The 17,215-nt window shown below is 41.5% G+C and overlaps 1 protein-coding gene across 1 annotated transcript in view; it reads left to right on the forward strand.

Annotated features, from left to right (window-relative positions):
* Positions 1 to 17,215, forward strand: part of ACSS2 (acyl-CoA synthetase short chain family member 2) — a 121,850-nt gene that overhangs the window by 64,665 nt on the left and 39,970 nt on the right. The window contains exons 8-9 of the mRNA XM_069216657.1: positions 6,433 to 6,570; positions 7,919 to 8,089. Coding sequence (XP_069072758.1) covers positions 6,433 to 6,570; positions 7,919 to 8,089 — 309 coding nt within the window. The remainder of the gene's footprint in view (positions 1 to 6,432; positions 6,571 to 7,918; positions 8,090 to 17,215) is intronic.

Here is a 17,215-nt window from a genome sequence, read left to right on the forward strand (position 1 = left end):
TATACTTTTAAGTTGTAATTCATGATCTTAAAAGAATAGCTACATCATGTTTCATATTGTTGGAATAGTGATGATAGATCCCCTTTACTGGTGAAGTCGGATTTATTATTACCTCATTACAAATGATAGCGCTGTCCAAGATGAGGGTGAGGACTTTGCTGGAAGGTGCATCACCCATATTATTGATGTGGTGGGGACAGGGTTCTGTTGGTGCACTGTAGTGGATGGTCCTCATAATGTCAGTTGTTTCTTCTGCAGTGGATGTTTCCCAGGTAGTCAGGGTTTTTCTGTGTGTGTTTGTGGATAGGCTAGGGGTGAGGATGCAGGAGTTCAGTTGGGAGTCAAAGTTGTTGAAGAAAGAGGTGTTCAAGTATATCCTTTACATTGTGCTAGGTATTGCAGTGATATTTTTTCAGTTTTTCAATCACCCTAGATCATGAAATTCTTTCTGTATAGTTTACAGTGGTACGAAAACAAAATTTGCCACTTGCGTTGTCTGTGAAGAGAAACCCAGTGAATGGAAGGCTAACTTAATGTCAGGAATATGAAAATCGTATGGCAAGATGAATAAATTAGTTTTTTTTTTAATTGAAGTGCTGAAATGAATAGAACAGTGCTTATCACTGTCAAATTTGATAAATATAATAGATATAGATGAGATAATGAACCTATACTTTCAAGGAGGGAAGTTAATACCCTAACCTGCGCCTGACATCATAGCCACTGAAGACAATTATTTGAAGAGAACATTGTAGTTTATGTTGCCAAATAGCTGCATAAATCAGTCATTACCTCAAGGGGCCATTAGGCATGGAAGGTTATACATCAACTGCCTATCCAGCAACCATTAAGCAGGTGACCATGCCTCCACCTGCATTAAACCTAAAAATACAAGGCAATTTTACAAAGATGGGATGTGTATCTATTTCAGATGCGGTACATACGTTTCAACAAGTGTTGTTTTGTTAGCAAAGAAAATGTCCCCTCTCTTGGTTTATTCAGATATTCGGGACCTAGTCTTGCAACCAAGCAATTGACAGTGCATTTGGTGACGGTCACTTAGTAGCTTACATAAAACACGTTTCTCATCATCTGCTTTCAACAAATAGCATTCTTGTCTTCCTAACCCTGTGGTTGGTCTGTTACAAATATTTTCTTGCTTCATAAATTTAAAATAATGTGTTTAGCTGGTGCCTATAAAGATTTTTCACGGTTTTGACAACTAATTTCGTTTCATGCTCATATTACTAGTGGCTGCACCAGAACGGAGCCAGCCAGTGACCCCACGCAAGTTAGGTTTGTGATCAATAAGTATTCCCTCGAGGAATTTCATTTCAAAATAATACAATTCATTAGTGAGGAGATAAATACTAACTCCTGTAAAATCTAATTACCCCTGGGTTTCAAATCCTGGAGCTTGATGCATATAGCGCCAATTGCGAGGCTTAAACAGTTTCACTCACATCTCTACTTCGTCGTTGAGTCATATCTTCTCTTGTAGCAGAACAAAGCACCAGGGGCTTCTTTCATCAACCAAAGTGATGTCCAGGCAGTAATAAATGTGAACCTTTGTTTTTGGGAACTATCGTGCTATGAATGTTCAGGACTTACATTATGTACACATGTTCGGATAATGCTCTTGTATGATGGAAGGAGACTAAAATATTAACCACAAGCTACCGTCCTCTGATTTGTGGATACTCATTGAAGAATCCAGGATCACTGTAACCATATGGACGTTTGATTCAAATTATGAATTAGTAGTACTGTTGGAACCAATAGACTATTTTCTTAATAAATGTGTAAAATTGGGTATTATTCCACTTTGTTATTAGTGTTTGTCCTTGCTGCCTCATTTAACAGTACATGGAGTTTTTTTAATTTGTCACGAGTATCCTAATAAATCGAAATGAATTTGGTGTAATTTGGTTGTCAAAATACATTTCTTTTTTTTACTCTTTTTTTGTATCTACATCCGGGATGCAATTAACAGTTTTTGGAACCCAGTGGTAATTAGATTTTCTAGGAGTTAGATAGTATCCCCCATTAAGTAATTGAGTGAGCTTAGTACTTCGTTATTAAATGACTTGAGGGAATACTTAATGATGACAGCCTTTTTGAGGCAAGGCTGAGCTTCTGACTCTTTTTACTATTTACAATAAAATGTCTTCGCATTCAGAATGCCGTTTAGAACAGCAGGACATTGAATCTATGCAGTTTTTACTGACAGGAACCCAGGAAGGAGTTTGTGAAACAGTCACATGTTATCCCCTAACACCTTGCAAAATGTCAGCTCCGAAAAAAAACATGCCTCCGTTCTGTTGTGCGTTTGAGCCAGTCTCCACATTTTTTTCTACATTTAAAGTTAAAATAATCTTACTTGGTGTAGGTTTCATATTTTGAGAATATTTATGGGTTAGGATATTATCAGTAGATTCAATCGTATGTTGCAATATCCAACTGCAATTTTTTTTAATTATTTTTTATGTTGTTCCTCATGTGTTTAGCCACGAGTCAGACTTCATGGTTTCATTACACTGAAAGAAGTTGAGATAAAATGAAACAAGCAGAAAAGGGGAATCAAAACCTAGAAACGTATGATGTCCCCAGCTATTTCATCAAAAGAATATGGGCTGAAGTAGTGAAGATGGAAAGTCGCACTGTACGCTACAATGTAGCTGTCGAACTGAACATGACCTTTCTTTCAGTAAAACTTCAGTACTGTCAACAGTCCCAGAGATTTTAATCTCAGAGAACATACCTGTACGAGAAACACAGGTTGTGAATGAAAATGAAAACATAACCATAGATGGACTTACTGGCAAGGGAAAGTACCTTTCACTTCACCTGGCACACCATGCAATTGTTAAGAGACGTGCATAACCTATTACTATCCATACAAAAGCAAGCTGTACCATTTTGAGAATCTACACATGTGCCTTCAAGTACTTCCCTAAAGGCAACATGGATCCAAAAGTAGCCAAACCAACTGAGGGGTACATCCGCTACAGGATCTTTCTTACTACCTTTCTCTGATAGTGGCATGACAAAGTTGCAGCCGCCACATGGGAGTACACAGACAGGTGTGGTTCATGTGTTTGCCAGATTTGGATCGATGGGAGTGCACCATCTTTACTGGAACTTGACAATCCTTTATCTCCCACAGGCCTGTGCACAAATGCCTCGTCAAAACATGTCTTGTCAGAATTCAGTTTGAGCAGTGGCTCAATATTCAGTCCCATAGGCCCTACGTGCAGTGTTGGAAAAAGTTCTGCAGCAGCACCTATATTCACCATTAGAGAAGGTTCTGGGTGTCATTGGTTTGCAAAAGTGGAACCACTGGGGCAGTCAAGCTTTGCCGAAGGCTCAACTTGAACATCAAAGAGGTTAGAGAGACGAATGCTCCCTGCAGGACTACACTGGGACGCACACAAGGGTTACATGAAAAGGGGGAGCCAGCTGGTAAGGTGACAGAGCAGATGAAATGTTTAATGGTGTCAAGAGCCACTGACCGGTCCAGCCTCATAACCACAGACTGGCACACTTACCCTCTTTGCTACCAACTGAAACTCGTTTGACACTGAGAGCAAGACTGATTTCTTCCCAGTTTGAAGCCTGAGTACGGTCTGATAGTCATGTAGAATATGCCCTCTCTAGATACTTCAAGAATAGTTGTGCAACCACAGTTAACATAAGTTTAGCGGTCACTGGAAGGGAGAATAGAGGCCTAAAATTGGATTTAATCCCAAGATTCAGAGAAGGTCTCTTTAAGGTTGATTGACCACTACAGTTTCCAAGGGGGTCACAAACTATTCAAGTTCTAGGTAATAATTATATAATTTTCAAGAACAGCTGAGAGAGAGTGTCCAATACATGCAGAACACAAATTGGAATCGTGTCCCTCAGGATGCTGGAATTATTGTCTCTTGATACATTTCTGAGCTCCTTAGTGGTTGTGGGCCAGAATTCCTACAGCCCAGTACCATCCACACTGATTAAGTGAGAATGGGCAATCACTTCTCGATTAATAGCAGCCTCAGATTTGAATTAAAATGAGAAGCCCTCATGTAAGGTTTGCAAAGACATGGGTGTCTACGAGGTGACAATAAGTGCTCCCAAGTCCTTAATTATTTGTAGGTTTCCTCTTGCCTATTGTATGCATTATTAATGTCCATGGAGTGAAATGTGTTCTTTGCCTGGCCCATCAACCTGTAACAAGGGAAGAGTAGTAATAGATACATTTAGCCGTGTCAGTGTTGTGGCAACATCATTCTTACTTAGTTCCTTTCTAATCAAAGATTTCATGATGGCAAGTGATGGCATATAAACAAGGTAACTACTATATGCATAACTGGGATCCTCTGTTGTACAAGGAAGATCTGCTGAACTGGTTTATTGATGCACTCCTTATAATTATTAATAAGTAAGTTGGAATAGAGAAGCAAAGTAGTGCTTAAAAACTAGACAATACCACTTCTAACCTGGAGCTATATAGTTTAGCCAAATGGCACACACTGAAGGGTACTATCTGGCCAAGAAAGCCAGTCCATCCTCAGTCTTTCACTGTTATGGCAAATACTTGAGTAACCAGTTTGAGGGATCAGATTTCTAACATTTCCAAAAGATTGATTGGAGGAAATATCATATCTATGATGTGTCCCCTCCCATGGGTGGTCCCTTCAACAAGGTATATGAGATTCAAATTACTCAGATGAAAGCAGTCCTGGGCCACAGTTGCTGAATCACTGCCAACCAAAAGATTGAATTGTGAGAATTAATAACCAACTAGAAAGTGAAATCTTGCTTCGAAGAATCAAAGTAATGATGTAGTTGGTTGTACATTTTATTATATGTGACACAGCTTCACATTAGCATTTTCTTTTTAATATTCTATTGGCATTTTATAATAAAAGACAGAAAAAACAAGATAACACATTTTTTACTTCAATTTCAGGATCTACTTTTTTCCAATGCATACAATTCAATCAGTTCTTCGGGCAGTGGATTGCAAGTTCGCCTTTTGAACTACTATTCCTTCAACTGCTTCAACATTGTAGTTGATGTCTTTATGTAGTTTACTTAGTCCCAATACTGAACACTGACCATTTTTATTCTTACATTGTGGCTCATGAGTTTTTTATAGCTGTGCACTGAAATAGTGTGAAGGACTTGTATGTGATGCAACACATTTTACATCTGCTATCACCAGAAAATGGCGTCTCTCGTGATTGGAAAGAGTCTGTCCTCGTTGTTTCTCTACACGAAATAGAAGCTAGTTTTAAACACACATTGCTGTGACATACGTGAACAAGAGAAAATGCATACTGGCCTAGGCCTGACACCATGCAGTTACGCATACTTATGCATAGCGTTTTGCCCGTATTGAGCAAGCACAAGAGATATGCCAAATTACCAGCCGGTAACAGAAATAATAAAATTGCTTAGTGCTGGAAATCAGGGCATGTTCCCATTACAGTGCTGGTTGCAGCACGGTTACTGTTCCAGATACCATCACTGTGCATCTCCTGGCTCGCACCTTAAAATGGAGACGATAAAATGTCGTTTCTGATCCTGGTTTCCTGATTGGCTTTCAGTTCTTAAAGTTGATGACGTGCGCCCAGTTCTCCCTCTTGCTTGAAGAGCAGCATTATTTGGCAGTAAGGTGAGGCCTGCAGCCTGTGAGTATCATTGCTAACTACTACAGGGACACATCAAAAGCAAACTATTAAATATATTCGTGGAGCTAAAGAATGATAGTCCTAGATTAACATTAAAGTTTAAAAGTAGACAAACCCCAAAAGCTTTTCAAAGTGCCGTGGACATGCCTGTCTGTATTTGTGGAAACCTCCTAATTGCTTGCTTTAAGAAGTGGCTCTGCACCTTCTATCACCCACTGTAGTGTTTGCATTATTTTATTTTTAACAAATTAAACGTCCCCGTTGTACAGTAACCGACGTGCCAGTTTTGGGTGAGACAGAGTGCATACATGTTTTTAAGTCTCCAACACGGCGGCCATAGTTTATGGCATGGAGCCAGTATTTTCTAATGTGTGGACCTGATGCCGGGATCCAATGAAAACGTTTTCCTCTTTGAAATGATGCCATCTGCATTTTCCCGATAAGTGACTGCAGATGAACTTAAGTTCGGGTCAGCATGTTGGTTTATTTTGTGCCAATGTCTATTTGTCCGCAAATTGAAAAAGAAAACAGTGACTTGCAGTAGCCTTGAAAACAGTTTAAAAATTAGAAGGGCTGGAGCTAACACCGAGTGTTTGAGAAAATAACTTTCAACTTCATAATTGGGGAAGGGGTTCATTTGTGAGCCTTTTTTGGGCCTTCATTGCCTGTTTGGGCGCAGCTGGCGCGTGCACTGTGGCTGGTAAGGGGCCTTGGCAGTGGCTTACACGCTGTCTGTGATCTTGTTTCACTGCAGGTCCACTGGAATGCGGCCGTAGACAGGTGGTGGGATGAGCTCATGATGAGCAGCAGTGACGAGTGTGAACCGGAGTGGCTGGACGCCGAGGATCCGCTTTTCATTCTTTACACGAGCGGATCGACAGGAAAACCGAAGGTAAAAACACACTAGGGGGCATATTTATACTTGTTTTGTGCCGAATTTGTGTCATTTTGTTTTACGCAAATTCTGTGCAAAACTAACTCCCTATTTATACTTTGGCTTGGAGTTAAAGTCATTTTTTGGACGTGGAAACCTACTTTCCGTCAATGATATGCAAAGTAGGCGTTCACGTGCAAAAAAATGACTCCATGGCCTTAGCGCCATATTTATCCCCCGTGTTAAAATCACGCACAGGAGGGAGGAGGGGTCAAAAGATGTTGCAAAGCTTGCTTTGCACCATTTTTTAATGTCTGGGTCAGGGCAGGGGTTAGGGGACTTGTGGAATGATTTCTATGGTGGAACTCCATGGAATAAGCCCACAGGTGCCATCCCCATGCCCCAGGGACACCCCCACCCACACAAGAGGGACAGCGGAGGATGGGGGACCCCATCCCAGGTAAGTATAGGTAAGTACGGGTAAGTATTTCCTTTTTTTTTTTAAGTGCCATTGTGGACCCTGAAATGGGACCCCCTACATTGGGTGCAATGACCAAGCCCAGGGGACCCTGGTCCCCTGTGCTGGCCATTGGGGTGGTGGGCATGACTCCTGTCTTTTGTAAGACAGGAGTAATGTGGTATAGATGGTTTTGCGTCAGAAAATGTCTCTAGGCAGGTTAGAGTAATTTTTTTACTCTAACCTGCCAAACGTCATTTTTTGGTGCAAAACCCCCTTCTGCCATACCGCCAGCCCCACCCGACTTACGTCATTTTTTTTACGCTAGCCTACCCTTTGCACCATTCCATAAATATGGTGCCTGGCTGGTGCACAGAAATGGTGCAAGCCGATGCTAAACATTTTGGTGCAAAACTGCGTTAGTGCAGTTTTGCACCAAAAAGTATAAATCGGGGCCTAGGTTTGTTTACCACCCTCAAGCCAGACAAACTCTTTCTTTGTATGCCTGCCATTAAGTCTTATCACATTAAACGTTAATTACTGTTGTCAGCAGACAGATAGGAAATAGTGTTTTGAAAAATCAGCAAGATATTTTTATTCTCAAAGCATATTTAACTTTTAAAGGCAAGTCCCGGAAGCTCTGACACTATTAGATGACAACGTGACGTTTGTCGTGTACTACAGCTGCTGTGGTTAGGCATGTGCTTGTAAAAAGTAATTACATTGTCTTAAAACGTAAAGAGTGGTGATTTTTTTAAAGCTGTAAAGCTTATTGCTTGCTAGCATTGAGAAGCAATATTTTAAGTGATTCTACACATATCCTGCTCGCGCTTAGTGTGTGTTTACTTAGTTTCCTTGTTTATGTCAACTATTTAACCTGGTTTCATTGCTTGTTCTCTTCTCGCGCAGGGTGTGGTGCACTCGGTTGCAGGGTATCTTCTGTACACAGCACTCACATTTAAATATGTGTTTGACTACCACGATGAGGACGTGTACTGGTGCACGGCGGACATCGGGTGGATCACTGGCCACTCGTACATCGTGTATGGTCCTCTTGCCAACGGTGCTACCACTTTAATGGTAAGACTTTCACAGATTTTGAGTAATTTTCTTGCTTTCACTCTCCCCCTTCTGGGTGCACACGCCTACTTAGATTATCGTTATAGCCGTGACTCCATAGAGAAAGGGAATACTGCCCGGTATCTCACCCGCCTCCTGTTGGACTATGCACATCACAAGGAAATCTGTTGAGAGAACAGACTGGTCAGAGAGCTCCGCGGGCATAAGAGAAGTCTGGCCTGTTTCAGACCATCCCACTCTTCCCAAATCAATGTACACAATAGGAAGTTATAATAAAGAGAATTTCTTATTCCTTTATCTATTGCAGAAAATATGGTTTAGATTAGTAATTATTGCAAAACAAAGGCAAATACAACTGGAGAAAAGAAATTCAAAATAGGAAAGATTACAATAATTTAGTGAGAAACAAAGCACACATTTGTTCGCAGATCTGCTGAGCTATGTTAATTCTCCCCACATATCTTTTAACAACCTATGAGACTGAGCCGCTGGCTTATCGAAGAGGATGTCATTGGGATAGGCACAGCTCGCAGGTTTGTAGATGGGCCTTCCACATCTCATTAGGAGATACAGAGTTAAATAGTATTTGTCCCTGGATATGATGATTGCCTTCTGAGGGTGGCATATCAGTCCCTAGCTGGATATTGGTGCTTGGCAACCTGTTGCTGGACGAAAGTGCATAGTAACACATTACTAGGCCCATTCACTTAGTGAACTGTTGCTAGGCTGTGGCATGGCAACCAAATGTCGTAGACATTTCTTGCAGGAACTCAGCACAAAAGCTGTTAGTGAATCTCACATTACTATTATAGCAGAACACAATCCGCACATTTAGTTTTCGGTAAGATTATACTGTGTTAGCACCAGCATACCATTGTGACAATATACACATAACCAAGGGCCAGTGTATGAAAAGATTTTCTGATTTCAAACTCTGCGATTCCTAAAATCACTAAGTTGCCAGACACAAAAATGCCTTTTTCTAATGTACAAAACTCATTTTACAAATCGAAAAAGTTTTCCTGACTTGTAAAATGGGATTTGAGACCTACAGCAAATCGCAGTTCAGAAGGGATGTAAAAGTAGCTTTTCTTCCAGATTATTTGGTATCCAATGTACTAATGGGAAACGACCCTACGCTTGCCTGAAACACGTATTAGCATGGTGTCTGCCTTCACCACGCATCTGCCTTAACAACACATGCGCATGGTTAAGGCAGAGAGCGGGGTCTAGCTCTTAGGAGTCAGGAGCAGGAAGAGGAAGTAACGGGAGAGGTAAGTGGGGCTGGGGCCAGGCTTGGGGGGGGCTAGTTTTTAGGTTTGGGGGGGGGTGTTTTAGGGCTTAGGGTTGGGAGGGTCTGGTTAGTTTTTTTGATGGGGGTCAGGTTACTTTTGTGGTCAGGAAGCAGGTTTTTAAGGGGCTGGGACCTGGTTGATGGCGATGGGTAGTTTTTAGGGGTGGGGCGGTTCTAGGGCTCAGGGCAGAGTAGGGAGGTTGGGTTAGTTTTTTTGATGGGGGCGGGTTAGTTTTTGGTCAGGGAGAAGGTTTTTAGGGGCTGGGTTTGGGGGGGTAGTTTGTGGGGATGGTCTTAGGTCTTAGGATGAGGAGACTGGGTTCGTTTCTTGGGGAGGGAGGAGGATTTTAGGACTCAGGGCAGGGGTTCGAGGTAATTGTAAGGGCTTCGGCAGGGTTTTACGGCTCAGGGTGGGGGGGAGGGGCACTTTTCAGGGGTGGGGTGGGGTGGGGACAGTTTTAGGGCTCAGGGCGGAGGGGATGGGGTCAGGCTAGTTTTAAGCAGGGCAGGGTGGATTGCAGGGCTGGGGTATCGGGTGTTAGGGCGCTGGGCGGGGGGGGGATTTACCAAGCATGCACCTTTGCCAAACATGCTTTTACAACACAATTTGTTGTAAAGGCATACATGGTAAAGACTTGGATGGTAAAGACACAGTCCTTGTTCAGACCACGTTGTTCAGGCATGCGTGGTTGTGTCATACAACCTGTACCAATGGTTTGTGGCTGCAGGTCTCTTGCAAACCACTGAAAAGTTACCATTTAACGGATCCCAATGGGTAACGTTCCCATGGCACCCTTTCCTCCTTTCGGAAAAGTGTTGACAGCCTCCAGTGGAGTTGGCTGTAGTCCTCCGTTTTATTTTTTTGAAGTAGCTCTCTGGATCCTTTAAGTTACACGGGCTGCTTTACAAAATGTTTTTTATTTGGTTACACAAACAGAGGTATGGTGGTCCGCTGTCATTTGGAGGCCATGGTCCTTTTGTTTGTAAACAATGATAGGGGGCCTCAAGTGCCAACCTGCTTAATTCATATTTATTAGACAAGTTGGTCTACAACCCCATACAAATGGTGGTTTTGTGATGCGACCTGTTCGCAAAAAGTTGGTGAACAATTTGCAAGCAGACCCTTAGTATATCTGGCCCCAATTTTTGTTAGACCCTGTAGGTATATGTCCTAAGAGATGGGTAATACAGGAAATAAGGGTCTATATTTTATTAAACGGAATTGTCACATACAATATATAGATGACCTAATGTGTGACATAATGAGGAAAGATATCCCTACTGTGTGACAACCACATCACAAAATTTCCAAGACAGTTACTTTGTTCCAGGCACTTTAACTAATGTTCTTTAAGTATCCAATATTTTACATAAAAGAAGTAAAGGATCAATAAATGAAGCTGCGCTTGTTCGCTAGAAAAGGGACCCCATTCTTAGCATGGCCTTCGTAGATATTTATTTCTTGATTTTTATGGAGCTCTAACTTGCTTCCAGATTTACCTTCATATTGCCTCAGACACAGCCCCAGAAATCGAGCTACTGTGATCTAACATTTCAAACGCGCACTCAGTTAAGCTTATGAGAATACCTCAAGTCATCAGTGATGCTGCATTCTCTGATCGGATGATGAAACATCGCTTGGTAAGTTGGAGCATAGACAGTTTGCACTGGCAGAGCTTAGCGTTATTGGTGAATAATGCAGACTCCAATGTGTCTTAAGGTAGGCAAAGCCCTCCCCCTCCTTAACATTCTGGGGACAAATTAACTTGTAGTGTCTCTGGTCAGAGTTAATCGTGTGTTATCCAGAAATGCACAACATATACTGTTAAAGTAATCAATGTATGACGTTGTTGAGACACATGCAAGGAACTTATCGATCTTTTTAAAATTAACTTGTCAGTCTTAGTAGGCTGGTTATTTTGAGATACACATTTCAGTGATGAGCAAAGTAAAATGTCAGGATGTGCTGTCTACTGAACTAAGAGCTGGTGCTCAGAGGGTACATGACCATGCAGATGTTACTAGGAAAGAACCCTGAGAGGCCACCATAAGGTCTTCTGAAGGGTGTCTGTAGGACGAGGAGAAGATCATCAGGGATGTGAACTTGTTGGGGGGAAATAAAAGGCGTTGCCACATCCCACAGTGTCCCTCTGCTTTTATAATTGATCTTTAGGCTACAATGTGCTTGCTCTGGTGTCACTTCCTATTTCTGGAGCCGAATACAGTTAATAAAATGGATGACAGCCTCAGTAAGAAAATGTTTCTAAAATAGTTAAAAATAAGCTAGAGGCAGGGAGAATCTTATTGAGAGATCCGCACAATGTAAAACATTTATTATATGGTTCAACAGGTTAGTTTTTAAATAATCTGTATCTCATTTCTTTTTTGTGTGCCCTAAAACACCGGACACAACTTGTATCAAAGAAATTAACAAACATGAGAACAGGTGGAGTACCAGTACCTTAATGAACCACAAATAGATGGTTACTTTTATAATGATTGGTCAGAAAAGGTTTCTTTGTCTGTCACACTCAGAATAGTTAAAATCATATACGAATGCCAGAGGAAGATTAACAGCATTCGGGAAATCAGCACATTTTCTTTGTTGATTTGGATTATTATGATTGTACATAATGCATGAAATACATTTTAATTTAAACTGATGGTTGCGTCTTTACTTACATAATAGGTGTAATACTATTCCATAACTGTTTTTTTAAAGGCAGTTCACGCACTGAACTCAACTAATGGCCTCTTACAAAAACGTTTCATGTACAATTTACTAAAATACTATATTAAAAAAATAAATCTGTCCAAGGTTTCAAAATGGCAAAGTGCAGCTCTCCTAAAAAATAGAAAACTGTATGTTTTAGCATAAAATGTTTGATTGAGTTCACATATATGATCATTCACCTGCTGATTTTGCGACTGCTGCACTGCATTTAAATCATCAACCGTGGTTTTTATACCTCACTTGGTACCACTGTTTTCCCATTAGTAGTTCTATAAATAACTTACCTCATCACTTAACTTTGACAAAGTGTCAATGTGCTGTGATAATGAATGAGTTAGACAATAGTCATCTGTGGTAATAATTTAGTATTGTGAGAAAAGTACCCTTTTGTGTGGTCACCCCCATTTTCTGCTGAATTGAATTGCTGTTTTTGTAGACTGTGCACACTGAGGCGCTGCTGTCCTGTGCCCACTGTATGTGCTTTGACTTCTAAAACATGTAGAAATTGGCTGATCCCTGTTTGACATATTTAATTCTTCAATAGGGCCATGGTATGTGGTGCAGAAATACACCAATGGCATGAAAAGTGAAATGTAATCTGTGGACGGCAGTACTTATTTTGCCATACTTTAGGTGTGACACAGGAAAATACAGCTTCAGGCATATCATTGTTGCAGAGTGACCTGTTAAAATCGTCATTTTTGACAGGCAAAAAAACTCCCTTTAAAATATTAGTTAGTTACCCCTAAGTAGGTCTTGCAGCCAACAAGGTAGGGTGTATGGTATTTAAAAGTGGACACCTAGAAAATTAATGTTAGCATGTCCCTACAGTGACAAGGCCCTAAAAGCCATTTCACTGTTGCAGGCCCAGCAGTCCATGTTGAAAATCATCAGAGTAAAGATTAAAATACTGCTACTGTATCTCAGGAATGGCGACAGCTAGAAAAATAATTAAACAGCTATTTTGAGTAGTTATTAAAAATCCAAGTCAATGGTGAGGACTGTTGTTTTTTTATAAATATCAAGGAAAAGTAACTTTTAAAGGGTTATCTTTTCCTGCCTGAAGGATCCATGAGGCTAACTTGTATCAACTCTCCAGGTTCTATGAGCCTGTACTTTCACTGAATAAGATGTGATTGAGGTGTGACATTCCTCTGAGGAGCTACACAGTACTTTACTGTGATTCACAGGTCGACCTGAATGGGCATGGATGACTCCTTTCAGCTCTGCCATTGGGTGGGGATGGGTCTCTCTTGTTGGTACCATAGTTTCAAATCCTCCATAACGTGGCTGTTTGAGGAACATTTGCAACTTCTGCACCCTTCAAAAGGAACAAGCAGGATGCCAGGACAATTTTACGTATCCCCTTTCTGGTTCCTGAAGAACCCTGCTTTTGTCCTCCCAGACATCTGTCTCCTAGTTTGTTGTGGTTACAAGGCCTGATTCAAACTGGATTTTAGTGTTAGTTGCGGGTGGACACTGGTAATTCCCACAGCTCATTCCCTACACATCCCCAGCCTTCAAAGCCCAAGATTAGCATGGCCAGAGACTTTTGTCATCTGATAAAAAACCCTGGTGTATGGCAGTAAGGCAAACATGAACTACTGAAAAAGTGAGTAGGGCTGTCCTCTGGAGCTTTTATCCCATTGGTTAGGGAGTGCCTATGAGTCATCCCCACTCACTTGCTAGTGGCAGGCATAAATGTGGCACCCCAACACACATCCCTAGAACACATTTGGGACCTGCAGAAGAACACACATCCCTAGAACACATTTGGGACCTGCGGAAGAACACACATCCCTAGAACACATTTGGGACCTGCGGAAGAACACACATCCCTAGAACACATTTGGGACCTGCGGAAGAACAGAAGCAGGTCTGCACCTGCTGTTTGTGGCCTGTGAAGAAACATGAAGGGGTGGACCTGCTCCCACTTGTACCCTGAAGAAACTTTGGAAACTTTTGAATAGATTTCCTCCAGACCAGTGGGACTTAGAAACTTTAAAAAACGTTTTAACTTCCAGACTTTCGCCAGGATTAAACCACTTTGTGTATCCAACCTGAGATCCATCTCGGTCAGCCTCGAATTGTGTCTAGATCCCAGTCTACCGCAACCATTGACCACCATTGGTGCTTTGTGCTTGTTTTCGGTTTCCCACTTAAATGTTTAAAAAATCACATCACTGGTTCCCCTTGTTGGATTTTCTTCATTTTGGTGTCATCATGTTCATTAAATTTTACTGTTTTCCTACATTTGTGTGAGATGTTTATTGTGTTGTGTTTTCCCATTTTTAACTATTTTGGTACTTCTAAATGCTTCACACATTTCGTTAAGTCTCCTCTCTGTCTTATCTACCAGGAGTTGAGCGGAAGTTTAAATGACAGAAACCTCCGACTGAACCTAACAAAACAGCAACTTTGTTACTTATGGTGGGCACCAGTCCAACCTAACTAATAAACCAGGTTCTCACAATTGTGTTACTCTGTTATTTCATAATTAAGATCTGGGTTTCATTTGTATATTCACGCTTATAACGCAGATAGCATAAAATGCATTACCATACATTTCTGAACACCCAGCCTCCTAATGCACTCACAGTATGCCATAGTTTAATATTATGCTATGCCACTGCTCTCTATAAAGTAACTGTGTAAAATAATTAAATGAAACACACTTACTGTTTTTCTACTTGTTTGATCTTGGGCGCATCATAATATTTTTAACAACTCACAGACTACTACACGATTGTAAGCTTCTTGTCAAACATACAGTGTGAACAGCTGACACCAGAGACGTGTAAATCTACTTTGCTATTCTTTTTAATGCCGGCCCTCTCTGGTGCATTGTTTTCTGTCTATACTTCCCCTGAAACATCCTTGCATAAACTGCAAGTTCCTATTTCCTTATTTACATCCCAGGCCTTGTAAAGGAAATGGTGCTTGGTGTCCTTGTCATGGAGGACTTCAAGTTGCAGGGTCTTAGGCCCATATTTATACTTTTTTTGCGCCGCATTTACGTTATTTTTCGACGCAAAAGCGACGCAAACTTACAAAATACAATGGTATTTTCTAAGTTTGCACCGCTTTTGCGTAAAAAAAAACGGTGCAAGTGCGGCGCTAAAAAAGTATAAATATGGGCCTTAGTGTCCTGACAAAATGGCATCCTCTTATGACAACAGCACATCTTTCCTCCAATTTAGGAGGAAGCCCTTCCGTATCTTTCCATGTGTCTAGTCTTGTGTATGCTAAGGTTGATGAGTCGGTTGAGTTGTGCCAGATGCTGGAGGTGTCATGATGTTCACGTTCTTGTGCGACGCTGGTAGTTAAGTTATGTGACTGGTTAACCTGTTGATCCAAAGGAAGATGCGGCATGCCCCCTAGAGCTGGTGTGTCCTGAGGTAGCTGTGTTACAGTCACCCATCAGTTGTTCTCAGATGCTGCTCCTTCTTCCTTGCCACGTAGAGCTAGCGAATCCTCTACGGCCTGACATATCCAAACATTTTCTTCTGCCTTTTTGATGACTTGTTAATTGTCATAGGCTGAGAGCAGTCTATGAGTGTCTATTGGTCCTCTATGTTTCTTGCTTGATTGATGTTCAGGAGTCTGATCTATGATCTGGTAATATGAGGCGGACATTTATTCATCAATCACTTCTGCGTGTCCTTGTTGTTTTTCTGATGAGTTATTTCCAGGTTTTTTGCATGTAGATTATTTATCGATTTGCCATTACTAGCTGCCTGAGTCCATCATTTGCTGCCTTTTTGCTGTTCATCTCTCTGTTCATATTTCGTGTCATTGCCCCATGAGTGATGACATCAGCCTTTTTGGTTTCTGATGGCACGTCTGTGATTCTTTCCATCTTCATGTATGTTTTGCATCCATGTCGTTATAATGCAAAGAACTGGATGCAGGTTGATGAATCAGGAGATATGCTTTCCCTGTGACCTTTTGACACCGTTGCAGAATGGTTTCCAGGTGACTAGGACGCAGATCCATTTTGCATTCGATACCCTAAACAGATTTATTTTTTACTACTTAGCCAGTGTTCTTGGGAGACCTTTGCTTGTTTTCACCATTACTTAACTTTCACCTGGGACTTTGCCTTTTCTCCCCTCTCTTGGCCTTCTTTCCTGCTTTGAACTTAGCTTGTTAATTTTTTGCGAAGTCCCTAGCTTTGGCGTAAGCTCCTCATTATTAAGACATTTTGAGGCTGCTACCCTGCATAGAAGTGACTTACAGTCAAATGACATCCTCTTTCAATAGTGTTGAATACAGCCGTCTAACCCTGGTAACAAGGGGGCCCATGCTCTCCATCTTCTTTTTTGCAGAGTCAAGGTTAAAAGATGTGACTACTGTGGTCTGTGTCTCTCTTGTTGACATGTGCACAGAAATAAATACATACGCACGTACATACACACATACATACAGTGTTGTTAAGTCTCTTGTAGACAGGGCCTTACTGAAACCAAAATCCACTCTGATAAAAATATTCACACCAGCCCCATGCTGCAGGGCTGGGACGGAGTGATGGGGCATGGTTGGTTCATGGCAGCCCACCCTGCTAAAAAAGCAACCCCCTAATCTGCGGTCTGGCGGGGAAATGTCAGAGATAGTGATTGGCAGTCCAGCCCTGCTTGGGTGTTTCTCTGTCAAAGCTGCAACCCCACTGTGCAAATAAAGAACGGAGCAAAGGCACCTCTCCTCACGACATGACAACAAGCACACTATTTTTTTGTTTTGGTATTCAGTCAGGACGGTGATAATTTGATAAGCTTGATCTTTTTGAAATAAACATGTTCATGTGAGTGCATGACTGGTGCAATAACCCTAGAAGGTATTTCAGCTGAGAAAAAAATGTGTATTTCTGAAGACATTTAGGGCCATATTTATACTTTTTGATGCACAACTGCACCAACTCAGTTGTGCATCAAAAATTCCACCGCCGGCTAACGCCATTCCAACGCGCCATGCGGGCGCCTTATTTATGGAATGACGTTAGCTGGCGCTGCGGACTGGTCTGAGTAAAAAAAAAAGACTCACACCAGGCAGCGCCGGCGTATGGGAAAATGGGGGTTGTGTGTCAAAAAATGGTGCAAGT

This window comes from Pleurodeles waltl, chromosome 2_1, assembly GCF_031143425.1.
Source record: "Pleurodeles waltl isolate 20211129_DDA chromosome 2_1, aPleWal1.hap1.20221129, whole genome shotgun sequence".
In the NCBI taxonomy this organism is placed as follows: Eukaryota; Metazoa; Chordata; class Amphibia; order Caudata; family Salamandridae; genus Pleurodeles; species Pleurodeles waltl.